Genomic DNA, 15,266 nt, shown 5'->3' with positions numbered 1-15,266 from the left:
ATGTGTGTCGTACGTAACCTCAGGCCAAAACTATGGAGCAGTTTGCTTGGCCACAGCTTGTGTTAAATTATGACTGTTGCAATCCAATCAATGGCAAATTAAGTTTAACAAAACCGACAAAGATGTCACAATATATACACACACAAACGCACAAGGTCAAAAGAGAATATATGAACAGGGCGACTAACTTTTTTTTATCTTACTTAACATCTAGGCCTGAATCCAGAATGAGCAACAGAACCTTGAGCGTAGAGAGATTCTTTTTTTTCTGAGTGAAGACAAAAAAAACCTCAATGTGAACCTAGTCTGTTCTTCTGTGTTAAATATATAGTAATTTGCTCTGTCACAAATCTCAGCCTGCTCAGACTCAACTCAGTCTTCAGTCTCATTCAACGTGACACAGAGTTACTAGTGTGCCTGAAGAAAACTGTTGCTGTTGAAGTCATCGATCACTTTTCGGAAATAACATCCTAGGCTGCCACAGGTAGTTAACAATGTAGACCCAGAGGAGAAATATGAACGTCGCAGCTTCGCTCAGTTGTAAGTGAAACATAAACAAACCATTTATGGAATAAACAGAAACTTACTCAGCTAGCCTGCCCAGAATGTATTTAACTGTCAAAATGATGGGCAGCTCTCTGACTTTTTTCTTTTTCCAGTCACTGTCTTTTAAATATTCTTTTATTGATACTCTTGCTATATAAGTTGTGTGAACCAGTCATGTGTGGATGTGCAACCCAGTAATGCGTGTTTTTCTGGTTAAGTTTCAGTCAGTTTGGTTCTGGGTTTCCAGTGAGGACCCATATCAGTGTGATGGTGAGAGCAGAGATATCTGTTTAAAGCACCTTGTTTTATAAATCAAAATATAAGTAACCACCACCATCACATTGATCGTCTGCAAGAAGGATTACAATGAATTGTACTTAGGGATGCATCAATTTACCGTTGCCAGGGATTTGCGTAGCAGTCAATACGCAGTACCAGTTATTGTCTTTTTTTAAATAGAAAATAGTTTACATAAAAAAACACAAAAAAAAAGTGTGTGTGTATACAGTGGAGCAAAAAAGTATGTGTATGTATGTATATATATATATATATATATATATATATATATCACCTTTCATCATCACCTTTCATCATCTACTTTTAATCAGTGTGAATCCAGTGCTGTGGAGTTATTCTCCCACTGTTGACTTTTGCTGATTAAGGAAATTCACAATAAAAGGGAGGCAATTTAGAATGCAAAACCACAATAAAAATCTTGGATGGAGTCTTTTATTAATTGCATAAATCAAAAATACTTATACACGTAAATTAATCCGTATTAAATCAAGTACAAAATATGGACCACGTGTTTTCAATTTCTTTCTCTTACTCTGTTGTTGAGAGAACATTTTACTCTGGCTGATGAATTGTGTCCTACCTGGCACCGAGCTAAAAAGAGTTTCAAATAGCATCAGAATTAAGTCATTGAGTCAGATAATATATTACGACAAAGTGCATATTGCGAAACAGACCGTAAAATGCTGTTTTTGGCTCGTTGAATGACGGAACTTTTTCCATAATTAGATTTAAAAATTCCTTTTTATCAGCTTTCAAAACAGCTAATAAGAACGCTGTAGTTATATATCATCGCTTAAGTACATATTGTATTTGCACTCATGCTGACATGAGTTATTACTTCTAATTTAAGTTGAAGAGTTTTGTAAGCCTTTGCCATATGGAGTCTGGAGGGGATTGATTCAGTTGATTCAGTGCTAAACCTTTCAGGGTTCAGCCCATGCAGCTTTGTGTGGCTAAATGCGAAGTTCACTATAGTTACAAAAGAACTGCATAAAACACTTTCTTTCAGCACTAATTACAAACCAAACAAGGGAGATTTGTGTGGTACCTTTTATAGTGTCAGAGTGGTGTAAAGTATTTTCTATATATTATAATTATTGTAGCCTATATTTTTTTAAATAGATTTTTTTTAAATAAAACAAAATTAAAAGGAAAATACAACAATTCATAGCGGCTCATTTAAGCCTATTCACTGAACAGGTTAGGTTTGGTAGTTTGTGGCTGATTTGGTCTGGATGTATCAAAGACGTTACATTCAAGTCAGTGACCATAAAAGTTGATGTGGCTCTATTGTGATGTCTAAGTTCCAGTTTGGGGAAGAGCATTGTTGGATTTTTGAACCATTAGAAATGAGCACATTGCTCCCTAGGCGGATGTTATTGAGTCACCCTAAAAACACGAAAATAAAATGATTAAGTCATTCCACCAGTTAGAATAAAAATGGAAGGAGTGAACATGAAGTTAGAATGAAGTCAGTGTGTGGTATGAACGTCAGTACTGGCACGACAACCGCAGAAACGCAGGATTGAAAACTCTGCGTATGTTAACTAAACATCCTTAAAGGAGACCTATTATGAAAAACACGTTTTTCTCTTGCTTTAACATATATAAAGTGGTCTCCCCTCAGCCTGCCAACTCAGAGAAGAATGAAAGCAACCAAATTCTGCAGTGTCTGTACAGCCGCCCGGATGAGCCGTCCAGTGTGATGTGACTTCTACGAGCCGTTCAGATTCTGCTCCTGTCGTGACGTCACTACAGGAGCAGAGGTTTGGCCTCCGATGCATGAAACCACGCCCACAACTATAAAACCGTGTAACTGCATGCGAGCGTCCGACTATCGCATCACACTGCGTGACATCGGACGCTTTCTGTCCATCTCCCTCCAGCCAGCTGCCACTTTATTGAGGTTTTTTTAGTGAAATGAGGAGGAATCATAGAGATAACTTCTCATTTCAACTAACTGGATCAGCCATTCCCTATCCGTGACTGTTTCCTACAGCGCTTTCCACCGGCTTTCAACGCGAGCGACAGGAAGAAAATAGAAGCCTGCATCCGACAAATGTTCAGCTCAAAATGGCGCGCCGCGTCGTGCTGCGCGGCGCTGTGTTGCTGCGTCGCTGCGTCGCTGCGGCCAGTTAGGACAGTCCAATAGAAAATAAAGCAATGGAATTGATTTTGTCGCTGACGCTCGCTTGCATCGCATGCATGACACGGCTGATTTAGGGTTCTGCGTTACACCAACGCAGAGCCTACGCCGTACTCTACGGTGTAGGGTCTGCGTCGATTTAACGCAGAACCATAATTCAGGCTTAACTCCGCTGGCCGGAGCTTCCGCCATTTTTTCGTAGCAGCACATTAGCATAGCCTCCCCACCCACTCAGAATCCCTCATAGAGAAGGAGGTTAGAAACGGTAAAGATAAAGACATGGCCCAGAGGCTGAATTTCTAATTTATATAGACATTTATAAAAACAATCAAAAGCTTGTTTTTAAGACATTCAAGGCCTGTTTAAAATAGACATTAAATGCCATAATAGGTCCCCTTTAAGTTTGTGCGCATTCATCAGTGAACACGGATTCATTTAAAAAAGAGAGAAATCTGGTACTCGATGTGAACAGTAAAGGCTGCTTCTTGAGGTAAAAATAATCAATGTAGATTTGAGTATAATATTGTAAATATAGGGCTAGGTTGTATGCAGTTAAAGAAACATATATTGATCTTATAATACCTGTACAATATAAAAATGGGAAAATATATTCCAATATGAATATACACTGGGGGTGTAACGGTACACAAAAATCACGGTTCGGTAAGTACTTCAGTTTTGAGGTCACGGTTTGGTTCATTTTTGGTACAGAAAGGGCAAAAAAAACATAAAAATTGCTCTTCGTTTAATTTTTAACTTTTGCAAACAACAGTTTATACCTTTTCTTATAAAAAAACGAAACATTAAAAAAATAAAGAAAATATATAAAAATGTGAATAAGAAAATAGAATAAATCTATAACCAAGTCCTCCAATGAATAAAATATTCTCAAATTAAACAAAATATAAAACGTGTTTAAAACCTGTGTTCTCAACAACTGAGTATGTTCGTAGATCCACCACTATAAAAACACAAATGGCATTAGTTATAGCTTTAGCCTGATCTGAATTACTGGTAAACGGCTAAAGGTAGCTGCGTTGACACGGTGCGTTTTTTTTTTTTTTCTTGTAGCAGCGACCAAATGCGTAATGAAGTTTGACGTATTGCCAGAAACATGCCCGATTGCTGTTGTACAATGTCGGTACACTGCTCTCATATCTACTTGTCTTTGTCCATTGTTTTTCACCGGGAAACTGAAATGTTCCCAAACAGGAGACCTTATAGATAGATAAGGGAGGGTCTTCAAGCTCCATTATCTTCAGGGTCTGCAAGCGGTCTGCTAGCTGAAAAAAAAAAGAACTCATGTGGGAGTTCGGTGATGACTACAAACTTCCAGTCTGCCACTTAAGATGTCCGTGTGGGAACTCGGATATGAAGTATAATCTGCATCCAAAACAAAATTGTTTGCTAGCTACTGTTAAACATTGTATTTGGATCGGTAAACATTTGCACAGCACTGACAGCCCTGTACCGAAACGGTTCGATACGAATGTGTGTACCCTTACACCCCTAATATACACCTAATATTGCTTAAACACGATATTCTTTCCCTGAAATAGAGCTGTTTTCTCTCCTCTTGTCTCGGAGTTCATAGAAAGGGTGTAGCTGAGATTTCTGTGCTCTGCTTTATCTCACCCCCCTCTCTGCATCTTTATCCAGACCTCTTCATCACATATGATGGTGTAATAGAACCGTTTAAGGAAATAAAGTTGTTGGGTGGGAAGGTAAACTTCCAAAGAAACGAAAGTGGAAATTTTGACTTCATGAAGTCATAATTTCTGACTTTATGAAATCATAATTCTAAAGTAACAAAGTGCTGTTCTGTTGGAGCAGAAATATGTCTGTGTGGTTTTGATAACGGGAATGATCTACTCGTTGCATCATATGTGTGGCAACAAGTTAAAATTCACCATTTAATATTATTCATATAAAGTTAACACACTAGGATATTAATTTCTGTTTATATATATATATATATATATATATATGTACAGTGTTTCCCCTACCATTATATAGGCCTGGCGGGGCCGCCAGGCCAACGAGACCCCCCGCCAGGCCTAAAAAAAAAATCAATTATCATTTACGTTTAGGAGCCTCTGCAGCTGTTCTGCAACGGGAGTCAACCTGCTTCGTTGCCTAGTAACGCTGCTGAGAGCGCAGGCATATTATTATATATTATGGGATGTATAGAGTTTGTAGCTAGCCAAAAAAAAAAAAGAAAAAATATCGCGGGTGACAGACAACATGATATAAAGAAATGTTTCTGCAGGTCCGTGTGTTTGTGTTTGCATGAGACGCTGCAGGGAAGCATGAGGGAAAAAACAGCGCACCAGGCGTCCGCGGGGTCCTAGCGCCAGCCATGTATGAGCCTGAACCGGTCCGACTGGTGACCCAGTAAAAAACAACGCATTTAAACATCTGGCTGGGATCCCAAATTGCTTAATAACCATAAATACAGCCCTTAGTTGTACCACACTCCCCATGGTAAATTTCCAATTTGTTGTTTAGCTTACATTTTTGTTCTGATTGAGCTTCTTTTTTTGGTAAGCAATAATGACGAAAATAACACAGACAATAGATTGTCTTTCCAGTAGAACCACTAAAGGTTAATTTTTTCCCCAGTCAAATGCATGTAACTCTGTTATAACAAAACGGGAAAAAAAATCTTCTACAATGTTTAAATTATTTATAACTGATATAATCTCAATTGTGAATAGGGATGTTTTGTGGCATATGCCGTCAGCACAAGCAGCCGTTAAAAGAGGACCATCCCAGAGGGTTTTCATAGAGATCCCTCTGAAATATATAGAAAAGATGTGCTCAATGCTCATATGGGGTCAGACCTTTCTGGCCCATGACACTTTGGTTAAAGGTTAGACTAAATCTTATTATTTCATTGAAGTGATATCATTCAGCAATATAGGCCTACAATGATTTTTAATGTAAAACTTTGTTATATTGCTGCATATCACATGTCCAATATGCCGTCCCACGCGCCTCGTCTGTTAAGGATTTTTTCGGTGGGTACCACCGGGCCTGAAAAAAATTCTAGGGGAAACACTGTATGTATATATATATATATATATATATATATATATATATATATATATATATATATATATATATATATGATTGCAGTACTTGACATCATGAGCTACCAGGTGAACTGTTTCTTTTTTGCTGGAGGCTGATTGATTGCTGTCCAAGTAAATCGTAGTCTCTCACACAATTGAGAATACCACTGTTGTTGTTACACGTGTTCTTGGCTGGGGTTTGTGATATTGTGGACTGAATATAGTCCTGTGATTACTTCCAACAGTGATTTAAAGAATAAAGAGCAATTTCATCTTCTTCACTTACTTAATGGTTTGCAAACAATATTGTGGTAAATTCCACCGTCAACTTACATGAAGAGTGAGTCATGATTCTAATTATACAATCAATGGAAATTATACAATTAATGGCTATATTGTATTTTTAAAGCATTCATTTTGACAGCAGTCATTTTTTTACCTTATAGACTTGAGATTCAGACTACTGCCAGATGTCCAAAATTGGTTTTGAAGATAAAATATTATCTTATGGAACTATGTCTTGTGATGTATATGAAAAAAGTTTTCTGTTTTTCGGCATCATTCATGTTTTCCCTGGGTTATAATTGAACAATTATGGTTAAATAATATTACTATGGAAATACATAATGAAACGGTGATACTGGTTGAAACCATACTGTTCAAACGTATATTATTTACATTAACTGTCTAACAGTCCTCTTTGCTGACGGAACAACATTTGTCTTTTTCAATAGCCGGTTCAGGAGAGGGATGCGGAAAGATCATTCAGCGGTTCCCCAAGAAAGACTGGGAAGGAACAGCCTTTCCTCAGGGGGTGGAGATGGTGAGTGATGACAGCCTCCTACAAAAGAACTAAAAACTTAACAAAACCATCTAGATATTTTGTTCCTTTTTAACCAAATTCCACCAAGGTGATTTTGTTTATTGATTCATTTCCTTTTTTGATTCATTCCAGACACATCAAAACCATTGTATAGAGCATCACAACGTTAACACTTGTATGAATCTTGTATAAATAAATAAATATACATATACAAATGTGCATATACACACACATTTCGAACATATAGAACCACTTGTAAATAAATCTACATAGATGAATTAATCTTTTTTTTTTTTTAATGAATGTACACAAAGTAAATTAATTTATACCCTCCATCCATCCATCCATCCATCCATCCATCCATCCATCCATCCATCCATCCATCCATCCATCCATCCATCCATCCATCCATCCATCCATCCATCCATCCATCCATCCATCCATCCATCCATCCATCCATCCATCCATCCATCCATCCATCCGGTTTTCTGAATTTATGAAAAAAACTAAACAAACCCAAATAAACATAAAGTAAGGCGGAAAAGAATCTAATATTAGTTTAATCGTGCTACATTTTGTAGTCGTAAATTCACATCCAGGTAGACAATCACATTCAACTACACAGTGATACTATAAACACCCACATACACAGTGCCCCTGAGAGCAGTAGTTAAAATATGATTAAGTTTTGGAACTGCAGATTTAAAGCTTTATTCAAAGGCAGCTCCAAATAGGTGCGTCTTCAACCTGGACTTAAATACACTGAGTGTTTCAGCTGATCTGAGGCTTCCTGGGAGTTCGTTCCAGACATGTGGAGCATAAAAGCTTGAATGCAGCTTCTCCATGTCTGGTTCTGACTCTGGGAACTGATCAAAAAACGGATCCAGATGAGCTGAGGGGTCTGGGAGGTTTATACTGGGTCAGGGGGTCACTGATTTATTTTGGTCCTAAACAATTCAGAGCTTTATAGACCAGCATCAGAACATCAGAAGTCTGTCTTCTGATGGACAGGCAGCCAGTGGGTCCCAATATTGACCCCTGGGGGACACCACATACAATGTCTAAGCATGATGATGGAAAGCATAAAACCACTCCCATGATACAGTAAAACTCATTTTTTGTTTTTATTATGTCAATATTTATTGTGTCAAATGCTTTTTTTTTTAAAGATCAGTGAACACCCCATTTGCAAATTTCCTTTTTTATCTATGTAGCTGGTTATTTCTTCTATTAATTCCAGGACATAAAAGATACAGTATGATCATACCTGCCAACCCCTCCTGATTTTCCCAGGAGAGTCCCGAATTTCAGTGCCCCTCTCCAAAATCTCCTGGGGCCACCATTCTCCCGAATTTCTACTGATCTCCACCTGGAAAACAATATTGCTAAACCATCCTTCACTGGGCGCCGTTTCCAGACGCACAATAATAACGGTTACACCTCAAATAAGAAGAGGAAAATATGTGTGCAAGTTCCAAAATAATTGGAACAAATAATTTGAGTTCATCCAAGAAGGCTCGAAGGGGAAGGGGTATGCTGCCTACAAATTTTGTAGATCAGACTTCTCCATTGAAAATGGTTCTCAAAGGGATATAATAACACACAAGGGGTCAGAGAAGCACAAGGCTGCGGCAACGCAGCAGCCGTCACAGCCCATTATTTTCTTACCTTACATTAGGGCTGGGGATCGATTCAAATATGAAGAATCGATTCGATTCCGATTCTTAAGATTCAGAATCGATTATCACGATCCGATTCGATCCGATATTGATTTGGGTTACTGTTAATAAAACTGTTTTTTCAGCTGTTGCATGAATTATATGACTGTCTAGTTATGCAACGTATTAATACTAGTATTATATTGAGATTCAACAGCAAGTATTGCAGTTAATGATGCTGTAAGGATCAATCAGCTCCCAGAATGCTGATAGAACTGCTTTCAGAAACATCATGTGGGTCAGAATTATCAAACAGATCCAGGGCAGCAAACAGAGGACGAAAAAAATCGCTTTTATTTTTTCCCCATTTATGAGAATTTGGTTTTTAACATTTATGCAAATGTAACCCCAAGACAGTATATAAAGCAAAGAAATATAGACAATTTATGCAATTATAACTGAAAACTTTAATGTTTTCATACCTTTAAACATATTTAAAGGCAAAAACATGGCACCAGTTATTCTCGTGTCAAACAAAATATTCCTTTTTTGGGCATAAACAAAAAAGTACCAAAAGTTGTAATGTAATGATGAAAAAAAAAACCTTTTTTTTTTTTTTAAATCGATCTTTAGACATATGAATCGATTTTTAGGAATTAATATGAGAATCGATTTAAAATCGGAGAATCGATCTTTTCAACACAGGCCTACCTTACATTATTACTGTGCACTGTTATTTTGTCAAATAAATAAACACTGTAAAATTCAAGTACAAGGTAATGATCAAGCAGTGATTCATCATGTGAAAGAAGTTGTTGAAACATGTGCAGCAGTGCTTAATCTCACTTTAATGCTATCTGAGCAGTTTTTCCTAGAAGCTAAGTTCATGTGAGGGGCGACCAATGAAAGTTAAAAATACATAAAATTGCGCTCCCTTGTATCCAAATCTCTCAGCACCAAAATATTTACAGTGCTAAACATATTTGATGAAACCAGTTTTAATTATTTCATGTCAATTATATTTATTTGCTTTGTATGTTTTTGGCACATTTTGTCAGAATCATGAAATTCCAAGTATAAATGGTATACTGATGTCTGTATAGATTGATAATTGTAACCTAAAGTTTTGTCATGTTTGTTGATCGGCTGTATGTTAATGAGGATAAGTTAGTGAGGGTCTTTGTTTTGTCAAATGCCAGCTTGCTGATTTGAAGAAATTGAGTAATATTTGAGTTTTCATTTTCATTTAAGTTTTTATTTGTGCTGTGGAACAGTGCAGTAGATATTGACATTTCCTGTTCTATTCAAATTCATGATTGGTTCTATAGTTAAGCTTTTCCAACCATTTCCCCTTCCACTAATTAAAGGAATCTTTCTTTTCCTACAAAACTTTTTCACATTATTTTCTGCCAACTAATTGGTTCCCATTGCTGTTTGTCTCTTTTTTCTTCTTTAGTAATAGGGATAGGTTCCTCCTTTTAGTTTGTTTCCCTTTCATCTGCATGGTGTCTTCAAGGGGTCTTTGACAGGAGGTCTGTTAGCCTTATATAGACAATCCAATAGATAGTGAAATATTTTCTTATCAAGGCTGGGAATAACTGTCTGTCTCTAGGGTGACATTTGCAGTTAAGAGGATCATGCTACCCAGGACATTAGTGCCTGTGTTATATCTTTTTGTTCATTTATACTTGCCAATACTGATAAGCTTTTAATGACCAAGCAGGATTGTTTCGCTTTCCATCAGAAAGGAAATGTAAAAGTGACTTTCCTATCCAATTTATGTTCTTTCCTATCCATCACATACAGTAGGCTACTTCTGTAGAGTTAAGCATTATATTCTAGACTAGCACAGATCGATTGGTTGATGACTTGAATTTAGTGGGCGATTGACAGTGCACAGCCAGTCAGTTTTAGAGATGTCCAATTCTGTACCAGATGGATTTGCTCGAAAGTAACACAGTGGTTCATGACAATTGCACAGCAACACCGTACCATAATGTTACGGTCTTGTAAACACAGGCGGACATCCCTTCAGAGTGTACAAGTTCTGTACTATGGCTGTGTTCCAAATGGTATGCTGTCGCGAGTACACGCAAACACAGTTTACTACAAATACTGCGTACTTGCTTGCGCAATGTGCAAATGAGTGCTGTTCCACTGCACAAGTGCTGTTCTGTTCTCTTACTGGCCATGTCAAACTTTCTTCGTCAGCCACTTTACTCAAGTTACTGTCAATATTTGCTTTTTCTTCAGCTGTAAATTTCAAACGATACAGATTCAATATTTATTTTTTATGCGTCTCTCACCTCCTTTTTCTTTTCTTTTTTTAATCAAATGTGAAAAATCATAGGCACATCTATCTGTCTGTATGTCCCTCCGTCCGTCCATCCATCCACCCAATCTTTCTATCTGTGTTTTTTGGCAAAGCTGACCAACGAAAAGAGAAGGTGAGAGAATGGCATGATTTGCAATCATATCATATCATGATTCAAATTATGTTAGTCACACTATATATGATTTTACAGCCCTATGAAAATGAGGAGCAACCAACTCTAATTGATCAGCAAATTCATACTCAAAGAAAACTTTTTTTTTCAGCTTTTATGAATCTGCTCATGTTTAATGTTAATGTTTAGAGAAGAGCATTAAAGGCTTTTGCTGTCCTTCCTCCATCTCAGGGCCTTTTGGCTTCTTAGAAAGTGTCCTGCTTGTAGTGAATAGGGGTGGTATCTCTTTCAAGCCTAGACTTTTTCAGACAACATGGGTAACGTTTTAGAATGTTGCCAAACACATGCTTGGATACACAGATGTTTTATGATCTAGTTACTTTTGGTATTTGAATAATACAACAGGGGTTCTTGCTGGCCTGATGGCACAAGCTTAGATCTGTGGATGGTAGAGCTACTTAATAATCAGGGTTTTACTGTGAACCTACATTTAATCATTGTTTGTAAATTCTGTCAATATTTCACGGAACATCTGTATCAGCAGGAACAACTACAGATAAAAAGAAACAAGGTTTAAGTTGTAACTGGTGAAAAAAATGGCATTAGTTGCATCTATTATTTTCTTCTGTCCTCTTGTCACAAGATAAATTACACAAAGAAACAAAAACAAAAAATAAGTAAATTAATAAACTGAAAGGTGAGTAGATTTTTTCCCCCTTTTCTCATTACTTTTGCGTGGACGTTTTTACAAAATACATAGCTGGAGAGGGATAGGTTTTGCGTTTGGCCGAGGTTATAGTCAAATCCAGAGGTGACAAAAGGTTTTTATCATTTTGGCGCCAAAGCGATTCAGAGCACTGCAACCACAGATGCAGAGGCCAAAAAGTTGCATAATGAATCAATTATATGAGCCAAAATAAATGTAGAGAGTTAATCTTAAGATTAAAACAAATTCCTCACAAACCCGTGTATAAATGAGACCACTTTTTCAAGGTCAGACGGGGAAAAAAAAAACTTCCTTACAATTGTTTTAGATGATTTTATAAATCTAATTTGTTTTGGCTCTTCTTACTCAATGGATAATAATGAAGTGACATAATTGCACCTGAATGGAAATGAGATGTGTTTTTTCTCTCACATTCAGCTAACGATCAATCAGATCTGCACATCCGAAAGTAGAACTGAATTGGAACTGTTCCATTCGGTGTAAACTTTGTCTGCAGTTAACTGAGGGCTTATCCACACGCTGCAGGAATTAGCCATTAGATCAATCTGATCAGTGTTTCAGAATGAGCATCTTCTTTAAATATTTCATTTGGTTTCTTCAGTATGGAATAAAAGCATTGTACTTAGAGAATTTACGTATATTATATAACTTATGCTTGTTTTCTTGCTTTCATATATAGTGATTGTAGTAAGTCACAAAACAGGCACATTTTGCAAAACACATGTACACTTGACAAGCCTTGTATATCTATCGCAGCTCCAAATAACTGAAGCCTTTGGCTCTCTGTGGACATGCTCAGAAAGACGGAACATTATTTTAAAAATCTTGCCTTTTGTAGAGTTATTTATAAGGCTGTTGAGGACAGTTGAGTGGGTGGCTTTAAAAGGCATAACGGCGTCTTCCTGTGTAGCTCACTTGAGTCTGCTGGTGGCCCTTAAGAATTTCTTGTTTTGAGTTAGTGCTTGGAGACTTGCAGTGGTATGTAATGAAGCAAAGCACAGTTCTCTTCTAAGCCCATATGCAATAAATGTGAACAGTTAAGCAATGCAAATTTGAAAATAAAAGAATAATCAGTCAAGTTATTTTGGAGGCTGGCTATCTTTGAAATGAGCCTGAAACCAGTTGGTTCTTAGTAACCCTGAGAGATGAACCGGGGTGGTGCAGTTTGCTCAGCATCCGTCAAGTATCTTGAAATGCTTTTTCTCTTGATGTAGAAACATTGTAACAACTTTTTGTTGGTGTTTCCAGATATCAGGATCCCTGATACAGTCACATTAATGTGGCTTTGCAGGGTTTCCTCTTATACTGAATGTAAAATTCAATGCAATGCTCAATGTGTGGAGAGGATTAAAATGAGGATATTACTAATTGAACTTGACTTACTGGTTTCAAGCTAAGGATGAAGTCAGTGCAAAACGCTCTTTAGGGATCTTCTAAAGAGACCTTTGCATATTTGCTGAAACTAAGGCCCTTTTTTAATGGACTTTTAATTAGCGTGCTGGATAAGTTTAATTTGCAGACATCCTCAGTTTTCTCGTAGCAAAAGAGGAGTAAGCATGGACAGGAAAGAAGAGGCTGTGTTTAAAAAAATTGCTTTCTTACTATGTGTGTGACAAACTTTGGTCAAGAGCCAAATGACTGAAATTCCAACTTTGAAGCTTTAATAGCAATACACCATAGTGTTTAACAGACCCACTAAGCAATTTGCATTTTGGCTTCATTTTGGGCTGGTATGTAAACCATTATTATTTGCAGATTTTCTCTACTCCGTGAAAAAGAAAATGACTCTTTTACAAACACATCTGTAGAAAACAGTGGATCAAGCTGAGCACGAAAAGCATTTTGCGGTCACAACAGGCCCCCAGCAAACTAAATAACCACAGATGAGGAATGCACCAAGAAAAATCGTTTACAACTTGTGCTTGGAAAAATGTGTTTCTAATCTTTCCAGGCAAGTGATGATGATAGGAACCAGCTCAAATCCTCATCTGTTGTGGATGAGCCAGGTCTGTAGATGGAGATCAGTACTGTGCACCTAGTAAATTTCCATCACTATGCCCGCGAGCATCACTGACCTCTGGTATACTGTAAACGGTCAGTTTCTGTAGCTCGCATGGAGGTCATGTGGCTTTTGATATGTAAATTCCAGCATATATAAAAAAGGAATAATTACAAATTGTAATAAGAAATATTTAGCTGAATTCATATAGTATTTTCTATACAGAGAAGTTTTTCCCTACTTTCTGTAGTATTTATTTTATATTTCTTAAAATATTTTGCGAAGGGTACATAATCTGCTAGAGCATTTAATCAGCAGAAACAGTTCCATTACAATATAGATAAATATCGCAGAGATGTTTATATCATGCCTTCACAGGGTCATTAGGGTAATAAAGATATGAAAAGACGGTGACCATGCTGTCATTTTTTCCGTCACTAATGACATGAATTTCTTTTTGTTTTCTTCTCCACGGTGACAGCAGAGTTCAAAAACACAACGGCCTCCATACGTAAACAAAACAGTGCTGCTTTGCAGAAGTGCACAATTAACAGTGAAACATGAACATGCCATTTACAGAAAATGCTGTAGCTGAGCCCGTAAAGTGCGTAGGGGCTTTTACATAATCAAATACCTCATGGAAGAGTGCTGCAGTTGCAGCCTTCATTAGATTTTGCATCTTTGCCTAGCGCAGACAACGTCTCATGGCTGTTTTAATTTTGCTCCTAAGCATGAACTCCTGCTTTGCTACCACACTGGAGGCTGGAATTTCCAGTGCCACTTCGGCCAGTGTTTTGAAGTCAGGGAATATTTTGCACAGGAGTTGGCAAGACTAAATGTAGAATTATAATTTCCCCATTCTGCAAAAAACTGTGAGTCCGCAGCGCACATTCCATTTGCACAAAGGGTGCCACTGCATCCAACTGTCTCCTTCAGTGCAGCTCTGCAACACACTATCAGCATCTGGACGCATTAAGTAAAGTGTTGCAGACAACCGATACGAGCCCAGATAAGAGCTAATTAACGACGCACACTGGGCCCAACTTGGACAGGGGTCTACACCAGGTGCTCTGTGTGTGGTTGGTGACGGCATTGCTTTGAATTTAATAACATTATGGCACACGGTCCTATGGCTCTCTTGATCTGACAAAGTTGGACAGAATTAAGACGTTTTTCCCTATTAAAACAATATGTAACAAACTTTAACACACCTTTATGGTCCAGGTTTGTTTTATTAGATGAACTGCAAGTCGTAAGATTTATAAGTTTCTAATGCAGTCATTCTTTAAGTTGTAAACAAGTGCTCTCAGTTGTTAGTAAGCCATATTCAACCATGTGGGAAATGATTATTTGGGTTAAACAGTTGCATTAAAATCTGGAGCACTCTTTTTGGTGATTTATGTTTTTGTCATACTGTGACAGCAACATTAATTTTCTATTTCCATTTATCATATCGTTTTGAATGAAGAAATCAAATATGCCATACAAATGCCAGAAAATGCCTGGAAATGCTCTTAGTTTATTCCGTTGATTTGCTGAGTTTGCTCGT

The 15,266-nt window shown here is 37.4% G+C and overlaps 1 protein-coding gene across 2 annotated transcripts in view; it reads left to right on the top strand.

Annotated features, from left to right (window-relative positions):
* The window catches only part of sbf2 (SET binding factor 2), a 142,020-nt gene that overhangs the window by 18,647 nt on the left and 108,107 nt on the right, over window positions 1-15,266 (top strand). For both annotated transcript variants that reach the window (XM_061742990.1, XM_061742981.1), the window contains exon 2: window positions 6,798-6,886. In XM_061742990.1, the coding sequence (XP_061598974.1) occupies window positions 6,798-6,886 (89 nt within the window). The remainder of the gene's footprint in view (window positions 1-6,797; window positions 6,887-15,266) is intronic.

This window comes from Cololabis saira, chromosome 2, assembly GCF_033807715.1.
Source record: "Cololabis saira isolate AMF1-May2022 chromosome 2, fColSai1.1, whole genome shotgun sequence".
Lineage (NCBI taxonomy): Eukaryota > Metazoa > Chordata > Actinopteri > Beloniformes > Belonidae > Cololabis > Cololabis saira.
This window is presented reverse-complemented; position numbering and strand designations above follow the sequence as displayed.